The 13,340-nt window shown below is 42.5% G+C and overlaps 2 protein-coding genes across 3 annotated transcripts in view; both read left to right on the forward strand.

The window, feature by feature from the left end:
- Positions 1–106: 106 nt before the first annotated feature.
- Positions 107–5,921, forward strand: LOC102105483 (acyl-coenzyme A thioesterase 1-like). The gene is made up of 3 exons (XM_005522490.3): positions 107–640; positions 1,964–2,166; positions 3,171–5,921. The coding sequence occupies exons 1-3, from the start codon at positions 187–189 to the stop codon at positions 3,771–3,773; spliced, it is 1,260 nt and encodes a 419-aa protein (XP_005522547.2). The 5' UTR covers positions 107–186; the 3' UTR covers positions 3,774–5,921.
- A 6,696-nt stretch (positions 5,922–12,617) lies between these two features.
- The window catches only part of LOC102109055 (cytosolic phospholipase A2 beta), a 42,445-nt gene continuing 41,722 nt past the window's right edge, over positions 12,618–13,340 (forward strand). For both annotated transcript variants that reach the window (XM_014252046.2, XM_088057563.1), the window contains exon 1: positions 12,618–12,912. The gene's annotated coding sequence lies outside the window, so the exon portion shown is untranslated. The remainder of the gene's footprint in view (positions 12,913–13,340) is intronic.

A 13,340-nucleotide genomic window follows, 5' to 3' on the forward strand; every position in this document is an offset into this window, starting at 1 on the left:
GCGTGCTCTGGACTACGTCTCCCAGCAGCCCGTGCCGGCCGAAGGAAGTGGTCACGATGATTCCTCCTGGACTTTGGGCAGAGGTTTTAATCCCGAGAAAGGACAGGTTGCTGAGGCTCGTGTCTCACGCAGTTCCCGTGGCTCGCCCCAGAGAAGGGCCGCAGCTCTCCGTCCGGCCGAGCAGGGATGGCGGCGCGGGTGTCGGTGCTGCCCTCCCCCAGGTGCCTGTTCGATGACCCTGTGCAGATCCGTGTGGCCGGTCTGCAGCCGCAGCAGGCGGTCACCCTCCGAGCCAGCCTGGTGGACGAGAGCGGGGAGCTTTTCCAAGCCCACGCTCTCTACAGGGCTGGGAGCAGCGGGGAGCTGGACCTCAGCCGCTCCCCAGCGCTGGGGGGCAGCTATCTGGGAGTGGAGCCGATGGGGCTGCTCTGGGCTCTGCAGTCCAAAACGCCCTATAAGCGGCTGGCAAAGAGGAACGTCCTGACCCCTTTCTGTGTGGACTTGGAAGTGTATGAGGGCCATGGGGACATGAGCCGCTTGCTGGGAAAATGCACCAATGAACGGTGGTTTTTAGGAGAGGGGGTGAAGAGGATTTCGGTCAGAGAAGGTCGTCTCAGAGCAACCCTCTTCCTCCCTCCTGGTGAGTTTTAATTTCATTCTGGTTTTCCAGGTATGACTGACACCACATATTATGCCCCGTGGTCCCTGAATGCACTCAACAACCCAGAGCAAAACCTCAGCTAACACTTCCCTTAGCCTGTGCCTGGTCCAGGTACCTGGATCATCGTAGCAGAACAACGAGGAGCAGGTGTTGCCTGGGCAGGGCAATGGCCAAGGCAGGGGCATGGTGGTGCAGGGAGGGCAGCACTGCTAGCACAGGGTGTCTCATGGTTGTTCTAGTTGAGTGTCTTGACCTCTCCTGCAGTGAGAACTTCGTCAAAAAGTGTGTTTATTTCTTAGCTTTTGTTTTGCTGACAGTACAAAGGGGCCCCTGCTCCTTGGCAGAGCTGTGATGCATGACAGCTCTGGCCGTGGTGTGAGGAATGACAAGGCATGGTGGGAGCACTGGTCTCAGGCTGCAGCCAGCCTAAGCTGAAGAACCATACCCTCAGCAGCTGCTACAGATCTTCCTGCAGGTTCTGGACCTGTCTCTCCGTGTCTCTCTTTAGCTAAGGAAAAGCCAAAGAAAGAAGTCTCTTCCTGACTGAGCAGCTGGGCTGCATGGGATACTTAGGGAGATGGGAGACAAATGGGAAAAGCAAGATCTTTAATTAAACAAGTGACATATTTTACAACTCTGTACACAGACACTGCTGAGAATGGATCCTGTGCAAAGCTGCTTTAAGCCTGAAGTGTTTGTGTTCCTTGAATGGCACTTAAACGTGGCTATCTTACTCTGTAATTAACAATCAGTCCCTTGCAGCTGCAGCGACACCACATCTTGTAAGGGAAATCTGGCTATGAGAATGGGCAGACCAGCATCAGGAAAGGAAGGTCCTATTGCTGCAGGAGAGCTGAAGAGCTCAGGGGTAGTTACTCAGATCTTACTGAAGTCTGAATTGGCACAGGTCAGTTCTGGCACTTGTGAGTATCTTTCATAACCCAAGTATCCCCTCCATGGCATACCTGCTAGCATAGTTCCTAACGAAGAGCCATTACTGTTTTCTTCATTGATCCTCAATGGCCTGAGGACTTATAGGCCAATGCCAGCTGAAATTCAGGTTGAGAGAAGGATATCCAACATGTGAACTTCCTATAAAGAGTTCATAAGAGAAAAAAAAAAGTGCAAATTCATGTGTTTACAGTCATTTTGTGTGTTCCTGAGAATGATACCCACCATGGAAAGCTTCAGAGGATGATTTTCTTCCGATATCTACTGTCCTGATGTGTGCTGAGGGGGCACCACAAAAGGACACCCATAGGAACTTTTCTTTTGGTTATGTATACACTCCTTTCATTGCAGGACCTGGCCCATTCCCTGGACTTATTGATTTGTATGGATCTGGAGGAGGTCTTATTGAATACAGAGCAAGTCTTCTGGCTAGCAGAGGCTTTGTAACTCTGGCTCTTGCTTACATGTCCTTTGAAGATATCCCTGCTATGCCAGAGATTCTTGAACTGAGCTATTTTGAGGAGGCTGTGAACTTTTTGAGGAAGCAGCAGCAGGTAAGAGACAAATTATAGTGCTCTTCCTGAAACTATTTTCCAGTTTGCTAACTGGTTCCTAGACTAGAAGTACAAAATGGCTTAAGCAGGAAATAGTAATTTTTTACTAGTTTTGCATCTTTCAAGATTTTAGAAGGGAAAAAAATCCATTGGCTTTTTTACTGTTTCTGAGATATTACAGGCTTTTGAATCTGAGTAAGTTTTGCAGGACAGTAATAAAACACTCTAACAACAGAATCCTTTACAATTGTAGCACTGAAGGTGTGTGTGGAACAAGACACTTTATGGGAATGTATCATCATACTTAACACAATAGTGACCAAGAGAAATCAAGTAGCATTTAAAATTTTAATGTGATGCTACTTAATATGTATTTGTTTTGCAAAGTTATTTACTTTCTATCACATGGACACTGGGATTGTAGGCAGTGTGAGAGCAGAATTCAGCCTTGCTTGTTTGTCTTGTTCCTCAGAGAGCTCTGAAACATTTAGAATTCATTGTGAAGGACCTTCACTAGAAATAAGTTGTTTTAAACAGCTCTTGGGCTCACTTAGCCTCAAGTGTAATGAACATTATGTCTTCCAAGACAAACCAGAAGATAACAGGTCAGTTGTAGGAGAGTATAGAAGAAGCTGCAATGAAGAAATTCAGTGCAAGTAAACCCAGGAAAAAGTGGCTTGGAGAGAGGAGCAATAAAAGACACCATACTGACAGCAGGCTGAGCTGGGATGTGGCAAGAGCAAGGGTGCTTGGTCTATACAGGTCACCAGGAGGCAAATCTGTTACAGGAAGAGAAATGTTGAGGAGCTGTAGAATTCATAGTCACTCTTTTGGAGGCTCAGCAGAAGGATAGATGAGGGAGTAATATAACCTGAACAGAAATAGGGAAAGGGCAAAATATGAGTGGTCTTAGTTGGATGAGTGAGAAAGCAGAACTGGAGAGGTTATGTCAGCTCAGGAAATAAAGAGTAGTTAATAATACTATTTTTATAATTCTGTTTCAGGTGAAAGATACTGGGATTGGTGTTTTGGGCTTGTCTAAAGGAGGTGATCTAGCTCTTTCAATGGCCACATTTCTACCTGGCATCAAGGCAGCTGTCAGCATATCTGGAAGTAGTTTTAATTCCTTCGTTCCCTTGAAGGGGGATGGCTTCACTCTTCCTGTCCACCCGTATGACTTGGGGAGGATGAAGATCAGTGATGAGTCTGGACTAGTAGATTTTTCAGATGTCTTAGATGATCACACGGACCCAGCAACTTGGGATTGTCGCATTCCTGTGGAGAGGTCCTTAGCCAAGTTCCTCTTCCTGTCTGGACTGGATGACATGAACTGGAAAAGTGACCTCTATTGCCAGGATGCTGTTCAGCGTCTGCAGCAGCACGGCCAGGAAGTGGAGTTTTACTCCTATTCTGGAGCAGGGCACCTCTTGGAGCCACCGTACTTGCCCCTGTGTAAAGTTTCGATCCACAGGGTGCTTGGGATGTTGGTGCATTGGGGAGGGCAGTGGAGAGAGCATGCTAAAGCCCAAGAAGATGCATGGCGCAGGATACAGGCCTTTTTCTGGCGACATTTGATGGACTCAGATATCCCTAAGAGCAAGCTGTAGTGGAATAGTCATAGATGTGCAGGGATGATATTTCAACACTCACTAGATCTTGGAAACTCACCAGAAGTTTCCTGGACTGCCTTCTTCTAAACCCCACTGTTGCATAGTTGTTTATTTTCATTCCTCAAATAATTTTCCATTTTTTAGTTGAATTTCAGTTGGCTTCTGGCCCCAGCTTCACAGTAGATTGGCACCATCTGGTCTGTCTCTATGCTGTAGTCTAAAAACAACCCAGCATCCCATTATCTAAATTGCATTTGTCCTGAGCTATCTTTGCCCTCAATCTGCAACCATCTCCTTTCATAATAGGAAATACTCTCACAGGAGGAGTTTTCCATTGGATGGTTTAGTCTTGCACCTTCAACTAACCTAGATATAAATAGCACTTTTGTTGGGCAACACATTAGTACATTCATCTTTCCTTCTGGTATATTGTTCTCTCACATTTTGTAGTAAAAAGGTTGAGCAGTTCTTATCTCAGCTAAGGGAAGACACACTCTTCTGGCTTAATCTGAAGTGCAGTGATAACATTTTTTTTCGTGGTACCTCAAAATCCAGAAGTGAGTCTTACCCAGGTAACCCTGGTTGTATCTCCTGCTGACTCCATATAAATTCCATATTAGGGTAAAGTTTTCACTGCACTACTCAGTGTGTACACACAGATACTCAATGTATCTGTGTGTGCACAGTTTGCTTGAGATTGTATGAATGAAGCCTTCAACTATCTGTGCACCTGCAGATAATGCATTAAGGAACAATCCTGGTGTAGCCACAAGCTGTTACTTCACCTGCTTGAAGAGGTCATGAGCAGAAGTCCTCACCTCCTGTTGGGAAGAGAAGTGATAGAGTCTATGTTTTTGCAGAGTGTTCAAGATGGGGGTGATACAGATATGCCAAGTACTTGCTCTCATCTGGTGAAAGTTAGTTTGTCTCCATTCTGGGGGGGGAACAGTAAAGCCACTGCTGCTGAGTTCCCAGGAGCCCAGTGAGGTGGGCTGCCTCAGTGATCCTGCCACTGCATCAGACAGCTGTGGGCTCAGTGACAGCTAACAAATGCCACTCTTCAAGAGAGGACTGACCTCACTTGGGAAGAATGTGCATTTTCTTACCCTTTACCAGTGTCCAAACCTGACAAGGGGGGCTATAATCTACCTTGTGCTTTTGTGGGATAGTGGCAAACAGCAGCTAGATATCAAATGGCACCAGTGAACCAAATTCTCCCTCCTGAGGCAGTCAAGAGTCACACCCTGACCAAAGAAGCAAGCAGGAGCTGGAAGTCTCTGCATTGCACTAAAATAGAAAAATCTTCCCTTTGACAGTGTAGTCCCTGGTTTCCAGTTCCTGCTGAGACAAAAGCCCTGTAGGAGCTGAGGGAGGAGACATGCCCTTGGTTTTCTTACTTCAGGGAGCAATGGTTACTCAAAATGAGCACATTGGGCCTCAGAGGGCTGGGGACTCTCTCACACAATATATTCAACACAGACTGTTCTTCAAGTACTCCTGGTTTTCCTGAACCCCCTGTTCCTCAGATTGGTAGATGGGTACCACGTAGCTGAAGGTGTGAGTAGTTAGAGTGGGGGATATCTCTCTCCTGCTCACCCATACTGGTTATCCATCAAGTTTTATGCTGTTGCCTCTTACTTGATTTCTGTTTGTTCCTTGTATGCCTATGTCCTGCATGGACTGTGGTTGTTCCAGATGTTTAGTGAGTGGGTAAGACCTGGCAGCAGAGTAACACGTAACAGCAAGGAAAGTCAAACACATTTGAGCAGTTCCATCTGAGTAAGAGACATTTTTTCCCCCTCATTTTTCTGTTTTATTGAAGCAATCAAAAATCCCTGGGCTGTTGATCCTCATTTTCCTCTGCTTCAGGGCCCTAGGCTGCGAGTTTCTCTGTGGTATGAGTATTCTGTTCTTTTATTTTTACTGAACATTGAGGTTTATAGAAAACAATGTGTTGTTGTTTTCCAGTCTGTGGGATAGCTCACATCCATTTTAATCCCTTCTGAGGGGAAACAGCTCTCCCAGCCTTCAATGGGTAGTTGACAGATCTATCCTTCGAATTATAAAATTGTGACCTTCACAGAAAATACATTATCTATAGGAAATTACCATTACAAATAAAAATACTTTCTATCAGTAAATCAACACTGTGGTCAGTCATGCTTTCATCCGGTTATTATGTTGTCACGTTGTCACATTCAGTAGTCAGGTTCACAGAAAACAGTTGAAAATAGAGGATGAAGGGAGCTGACTGGTGACTCTATTGATGACAGCAGCACATAGGACCTCTTGCTTTTGTTGCTCTGGAAAAAGAAGCTTTGCTACCCACTTAAAAGCCCTTCATCACTTGGATGCCATCTTGTGAGAAAGACTGAAAAAACTGATTAGCTGAGCCACTGTGTGCCACATACAGGAGAATATTCAAGGCAACTCAGTTGCACTGGGAATACTTTTTAAATTAAACTCAAATTTGAAAATTATCTTCAGGAAATAGAAACTGGAAACTGGTGTCAGACTAATATAAAATAACTGGAAATGGCTGGATTTCAGTAAAACACTTCTGCCTGTTCTTAAGCATGTTATACAGTATTTTGCTGAAGACTTTAACTACTTAATGTTTCTTCTGCTGAAGAGATGATTTAGACCAGTAGGGCTAAGATCAAGAGTTTTTTTCAAGACAATATTCTACTAATTGCAGACTGTTGAGTCAGAGTGCTTTATATAGTCTCCCCAGACCTGCTGAATACAGACAACATTATTCAAGAACAATGTGAAAGTTATTTAATTAAATATAATAGACCTTTAGCTGCAAGAGATCCTCTGCCAAGCACAACTGATAAATCTAATAGAAACTGAATGGGAAAATCTGTTCTTGAGATCTGCTTGTAATTGCAAAGTGCTTCAGATAAAATAGAGTATCAAAGGACTTGCTTGAACTGAAAGATCTTGTGTTGATTCTTAGTCACCCACTGTTTAGCACTTTGCATTACATTTCTATTTTGAGAATAAGAAAAGCTTGTGACAAGCCTCTTAAGAACTGAGAGTCTCCCCTCATGTAAGCTGCTATGAACAAGTTTACTATAAGGGAACAGTATGTCTTGCAATGCTTTTTTAGGGGAGGATGATTTCCCTAGCTACCATGGAATCAAGCAACAATGGAAAGTGCTGGTTTGCCCAATACATTCTTAAGGTTTTCCATCTTTTCACTGAAAACTGACCCTGAAGCATTTTGATACACATACACTATAACTTGGAGGAAACTGCAGAATCAACGTAGTCGAAATGCCTTTATTAGCAAAAAGTGAACCACAGGTGCAGAAGAGGTGAAACATCTTTGATAAAGTGGCTGTCTCTGCAGAATTAATATTTCCAATGAAATAGTACTCCTTGCAGCATTTACTGGAAAATATTTTTCATTGTTGAGGACAGAAATTAGAAATGCTGAGTCTTATAAAATTGTCTGTGGAAAATTTGCATTCAACCTAAAAATGTCTGTACTCTGACTCTGGATAGCACTTAGAGAAAAATAATTAAATTAGTTACATTCTATTTATTTAGGATTGTATCTTTTCAATTACTTAAGCTGCTGAACTTTCAACATTTTGCATTTAGACTGGGAATTTATGTTTACATTAAAATCACTTCAGTAAAAGGTACGGTTTTATGGTCTTTTTAACTCTTTTAAGAGTACTTTGCTGCACAGAGGGACAGTCATGACTTTTTTTCTGGTTACTGATCTAAGAGGTAATCCTGTGGGAAAAAAAAAAAACCCAGAGCGAAAAAAAAGATTAAAGTGTTCTTCTGGATAAAAGAAGGAAACAGCAGGAACATGCATGGGGGTTAGCAGGAGAAGCAGGGGTGAGAGATACCATGCCAAGATAAATAAGAAACTGGTATAGTTTTTAGTTATGCTTGTAATAACTAGTCCAGCTGATTCTAAACTGTGAATCCATTTCTGTATCCAGTGAAGTGAGAAGCACACACCATTGTGTGCTGCCCCTTTTTACAGTGGATCTGGTCCTGAAGAAGTATTTGACAGTGGAGAGTAAATTGTGAAATATGGATGTCAGAGAAGAGATGAGCTGGATAGATGGTTCAAAGGAAATGTCCTGGATAGGAAGAGAGCATGTGCATATCTCTGCTTTTGACTAGAAGAGGAAGTTCAAATGCACTGCTATCATTTTAATATGCTATGAATTCAGCAAGGTAGTTCTGAATCAATAATCCTGTGACATCTACAGGAGTCTGTCCCAGAACAGTGTCACTCTGACATTCTCAAGCGTCCAGCACTAACTCAAAATGGATTATTATTGGCTGCACAGTGCTCTGACTCCAGCCATTCTCCTATCTCTGGGTTATTTCAGATCAGAGATATGTCATCTTGATGCAGGAAAACTACTTTGATACCTAACGACTACTGATGTAGTGGAAGAAAAGGAGGTCAGTGGTCTGTACTTTTTGGTGGCAATCTCACATGGAATCACTAAACTGCTTCCAGGCAGTCTGTATACCACTCCCTGTAAAGCTGAGACTTCCTAGGCTTCATTTTGATCTGCAAGGTGCAGGGGCAATTCTGCCCTTTCAAGCCTTCTAGGGAATCTTGTTCTCTCCGTGGCTGTCTTCCCTTGCCTGAGGATATAATGGTTGCATTCTTGTTTTTCTCTGGTAGTTTTGCTTCTGCCCCACTGACCACAAACCAGGCCATGCCAATTCCAGGGCACCCAAAATCAAAATTGTAACCTGACTAGACAAATCAAAAATTAACCAAAATAGAGGTATAAATTGTACATAAATTGTGCATACAGAGCAAAGAAAGAAAAGGTGTGCATTCAAAGAGTAGAAATTCTTAAATTTCTCCCCCTCAGAAAGTCTGTGAGTGTGTGGGCATATATAAATGTCTGTTGGAAAGGAGGGGAGGAATGGAGAGTGTAAAGCAAAGGAGAACAAAAAGATTACGGGTAACTTCAAAGTAGAGATATGATTTTAAAAATCTGTTTTGTAATAACTTGGGCTGGTTTTTTGTTTGTGTTTTTGTTTTGTTTTGTTTTTTCTGTAGAATGTAGGTTCCCCAGCAGAAATCTCCTTCTGACAGAAGTCAGACATATGCAAGTGAAAACACCAAGGCTCAGTCCACAAACCAGCTGGTTTCACTGTGCAGTGCCAGAGGTGAGAGTATGGTGAGCCCTGCCTGCTCCAGGATTCCAGGGGTCAGTGCAGTGCCCCTTATCAGCCACAGGGTGAATCCACTTTTCTCTGTCAGACAACGTGTGATGGCATCACCAGCTAACACAGGGCACAGGATCTACTTACAAACCAGTCACTGAAACCTGTGTTTTGTTTGCTTTCTGAAGTAAGAGGTTTCGCTATCATTTACTATTAGTACACCTATTGTCTTGGGACATTGAGAATGAATGCTTTTATGAAGAGGGAATAACTGCTTTCCATTACTGAAGCTCTAGTGATGGGTTAAAGAAATTTTCTCAAATTCTCTTACTTTGAGGTCAATGTAGAAACAGAGGAACAAATTTTATTTACTTTATCTCTTATTGATTCCATTCAGATTTTTCAGTCACTCATCAGACTTGAAAATAAGGTTGTTTTTTTTTCTCCAGTTGCTAGAGAGTCCTGAGGTAAGAAAGGTATTACAAAAAATAGGTTTTCTCCCACTGAGGAAAAGATTAGCATTTAGTTGTGTAACTGTTTTATCCTCTTAAGGACTGGTGGTAAAAGTTTTCTTGAAATAGACATTAACCTAAAAGCTGGGGTTCTCCATGGGACTTAGAAGGCTAAAACTCATGCCTTGGCTTTGGCTGATAAGGTTCTCCCATTTCCAAGATTTGTGTTTTGATCAACAGGTTGTTGTTCGTTGGTACATTAGTGCTTATGATGGGTTCAGGAAAAAGGCTTGTATTTTATTCCACATTAGACCAATAGCTTTTGCAATCTTGTTATTTTTTCAAGAGATGAGAGCTTTATTTTACCAAGAGTTACCTTTCACACAATATAAAGCAAAGTGAGTCGCTTGGTAATTTAGCTTCCTTAGGATATATGGCTTAGATCTGTGTTTCCCTTGATTCATACTATGCCCAAAAGAAGAGGGGAGGAAGACTGGAGATAAGCACAACTTTTCTCCCTTTTTTCCCCCAGTTGTCTCTGGCTATTGAGGTGTGTTCTGTATAGCCTAAAAAACACTGTCCACTAACAAAAGAACTGCTTGGAAAAAGCCAAGCCCATTAATCTTATGTGGCTCTTTCCTCTTCTGAGGCCTGAGAGAAAGCTTTGAACCTGAAAGGTTCTACTGCCTAATAGTTACCATGCAGTGAGAGTTCAGTCATACTCAGTCCAGAGCTGTCTTCTCTCTCTGCTTCATTTGCTGCTTGTTCCACTTGCTTTCTGGTATTTTTATCATGTCTATCTGCCTTATTAGCCTTGTAACAGATGCCACACAGAGGATGATGATAGGCTGAGGCAGGTAATACTCCTCTACCTTTCAAATCACAGATTTAAGAAAGATAGCTTGAACTTTTAAGAACATTTGACTTTTTTAGTAATTTGCTCCCAGTACTTTGCCTGTGCAAGTTCTTCCTTCAGCTGGGTTGAGAGGAGAATATAATTTTTTAATACTCCTGTTATCCTTCTTCGTTCCTCTCAGTTCTCCACATAAGGCTATTTGGCTTTCCAGTGCTTCAGCTTTGCATTTCTTCTCTCTGCAGAACAACGTAATTTTACATTATCCATGAACATCAGTCTAGACCTCAAAGAAATGCAATTTCCTGGGCTCTGGAAGGAATCCAGAGGTTAGTCTCTTAAATCCTGTGTATACTCTGCAGCTCTTCCAGCTCTTAGCCAGGTTTGGCAACAGGTTAATTTCATGTAGTACTCACATAGTAAAACACATTTCTTTTGTGACCTCTGAGCAAGCTGTTCAGGGTAAATAAATCACTGTACATACAGTTGTGACTTGAGCAGTGCCTGTGCGTGTCTCAGCTGCTTTCCTGCTATTCTGTCTGTAGAACAGTGCAGAATTCTCCTCGTGAGGTGGTGTTCCTGGAGGACAGAGCCTCCTGCTACCCCTGAAAAATAGAAAGTGATTTTTTTGAGGGTCACCACATGTACAGATCCCAGAGTCAAGGAGATTCTAGATAGAATATTACCTAGAATGTGAAATACAGTTCTTCTGGGAGCAGATGAGTGTGTGTGTGGATGGTAAGGATGGTTTCTCCTTGCTGCAGAACCCTATGCAGTTCTTCAGTGTGAGATTCCATGTGGAGACAGTCAGGAATACTTTTATCTTTGCAAGATTTTTCTTCATGGATTTTGGTTTTTCATTGCAGAGGTGTAAACACTGAAAGCATATTTAAGGATGTTTTCAATATTTTCAAGGCTCTGAAAGTGATAGTATGGGGCTGTGTGCCTCCAAGCAGACTTCTCAGCCAAAAAACAGAAGGAAAAAAAGCTCTGTTTTCTGAAAAGCCGATAATCATCTAAAAAATGTTTCTCTGAAACAAGAGATGCTTTGATGAGCTTAGATGTCATGATGCTGTTTGCTTGGCTGGCAATTCTGCAGCACCATCAGCTCTGTTTTCTGCTGGTGCCATAGAAACAATAGGCACAGCATGTACCTACTTCCACTTCCAGGCAAGAGCCACAGACCAAACCAAAATTCTTTTCTGCAGTTGCCCCCAGGCAACAGAGGTCTGAGATTCTGCCATTTATCTCTTCTTGGTCCTTTGTATTATTCTCCTCCTATTTTAGTTTGTTTTCCTCCATTAGGTTTCCTGAAATCTGCTTTTCTTTCTTTCTTCATGTCTCTCTTTATAAGAATGCCAGCTTTATGCCGAGTTCTTATTTTTGACAAACTTTGCAAAATAAGTTCTGTATCTCTTGTAATACAGGTGATCATTGTGATGAAGTATGTTGAAAGGAAATTTATTAATTATCAGATCTCAAGCTACAACATACTTCACTTAGCACTGATATGGACTTAACTCCTCTGTTAATCCACTGACTGTTTGGACTGCTGCAGCAACCTGAATCCATTCTGGGAGCAGACTGTATCAGAGAAGGAAGAGCCTGATATATTACTGCAACAGAGGAGATGATACAATAGAAAGATTTAAAGATTGTATTTGCTTCAGGGCAGAAGGGCTTGCTCAATGCTTCAGGCTTGCTCTTAAGCCCTCCTTGTGAAATGAAGAAGACATGGCAGGCCCAGCACAAACTCTTGTTGCAGAAGTGGATTTTATCTAAAAATAAAAGATCTGTATGTCTGGAATTGGGCTTTAGGAATATGAAGATGCAAATGCTGACGTGACAAGGAAATACTACCTCTTTCATTAATGTGTGGCTGTCCATTTCTGTATGTGGATGAAGTTTGCAAAAGAGAAAGGTGTCACTCTATTAGGAATGGCTCGGAAGAGACGACACAGACTCTCATGGAGTTGATGAGGAGAATTTCTTGTAGTTTATTACTTCAGATCTGTTTAATAGACCGATACGTGGAAAGTATAGAAAGGAAACTTATTGGTTAGCAAACTACTACATTACCATCATTGGTCAGTGGGGCACACACCCCTCGACCTTCTCCTGCAAAGAAAACAAGGGACAGACAAACAGCACCTGCAAGGCTGTTTTCTGTCTTTGAGGATTTTATGAATTCCCAGGCTACTTTCTCAGGCTGGACTGAGAAAGCTATGTGGCCTGTAATTTCTACAGGCTCTCTGTTTCAGAGCTAGCATCCACAGAAAGGGAATGTGCTTGCCAGCTATGGATTTCCAATGTATCCTTGACTTATTTCCATAGTGCTAAAAACTATCAGCAATCCCTGAACATAGTCTGGATTCATAAAGGTTTTCTGACAACAGAATACCTTCTGCTGCCTTAAGTTGGTATTCTACCACTGTCAGAGGAAAGAAAAGGTCTCTTTAGCAATATCTGTCTGCTCTAAAGACTTCTTGTTTCAGCTCACTAGGTGGAGTCCTGAACACTGTCTCCAGGATTTTTGACCAAGAGATTACTATGAGAAAAAATGGCACATATCCTGAAGGACTTCCAATTTTTATCGGTGGGAATTTGCACATCTACAAATATTAGATTGGTGCCAAAGTGATCAACATCTTGCAGAAATGGATGCTGGGTGAGTGTAGAGATTAATTTTTCCTCTTTCCATATTCTAGAATCATGGTTTACTCTATGGGTAAACATAACCTTCAGTGGCTAGTTGTGAGCTCTTATTCTGCTATGCCATATCCTGAAGAAAATACAGTATGTCCTGGAAATCGATCAGAAACTAAGTGCAGGATGCTTTGGTTTACTTTGGCAAACAAGGATTTGAAAGGAAGTTATGATTTGGGTGTATAATGTTGGTTGAGGCTTTGGTAGTGAGGAAAGACTGATGGTTTGTCTCCAGGGAGTGGTGTTGAGGGAACCTTGCATGCTATACATGCAGTCTGTGGGCTCTCCCAAACCATGTATCTGAGCTCAAAGCAACTGCCTTGTTGGCTCAGAGCCCTCAAGCCTGCTTGTTCCTGGGATGTGCCTGCTCCTGCCTTGCCATGCATTTTG

Source organism: Pseudopodoces humilis, chromosome 7, assembly GCF_049639895.1.
Source record: "Pseudopodoces humilis isolate 2021_Gansu_Grassland_sample_001 chromosome 7, ASM4963989v1, whole genome shotgun sequence".
NCBI classification, from domain to species: domain Eukaryota; kingdom Metazoa; phylum Chordata; class Aves; order Passeriformes; family Paridae; genus Pseudopodoces; species Pseudopodoces humilis.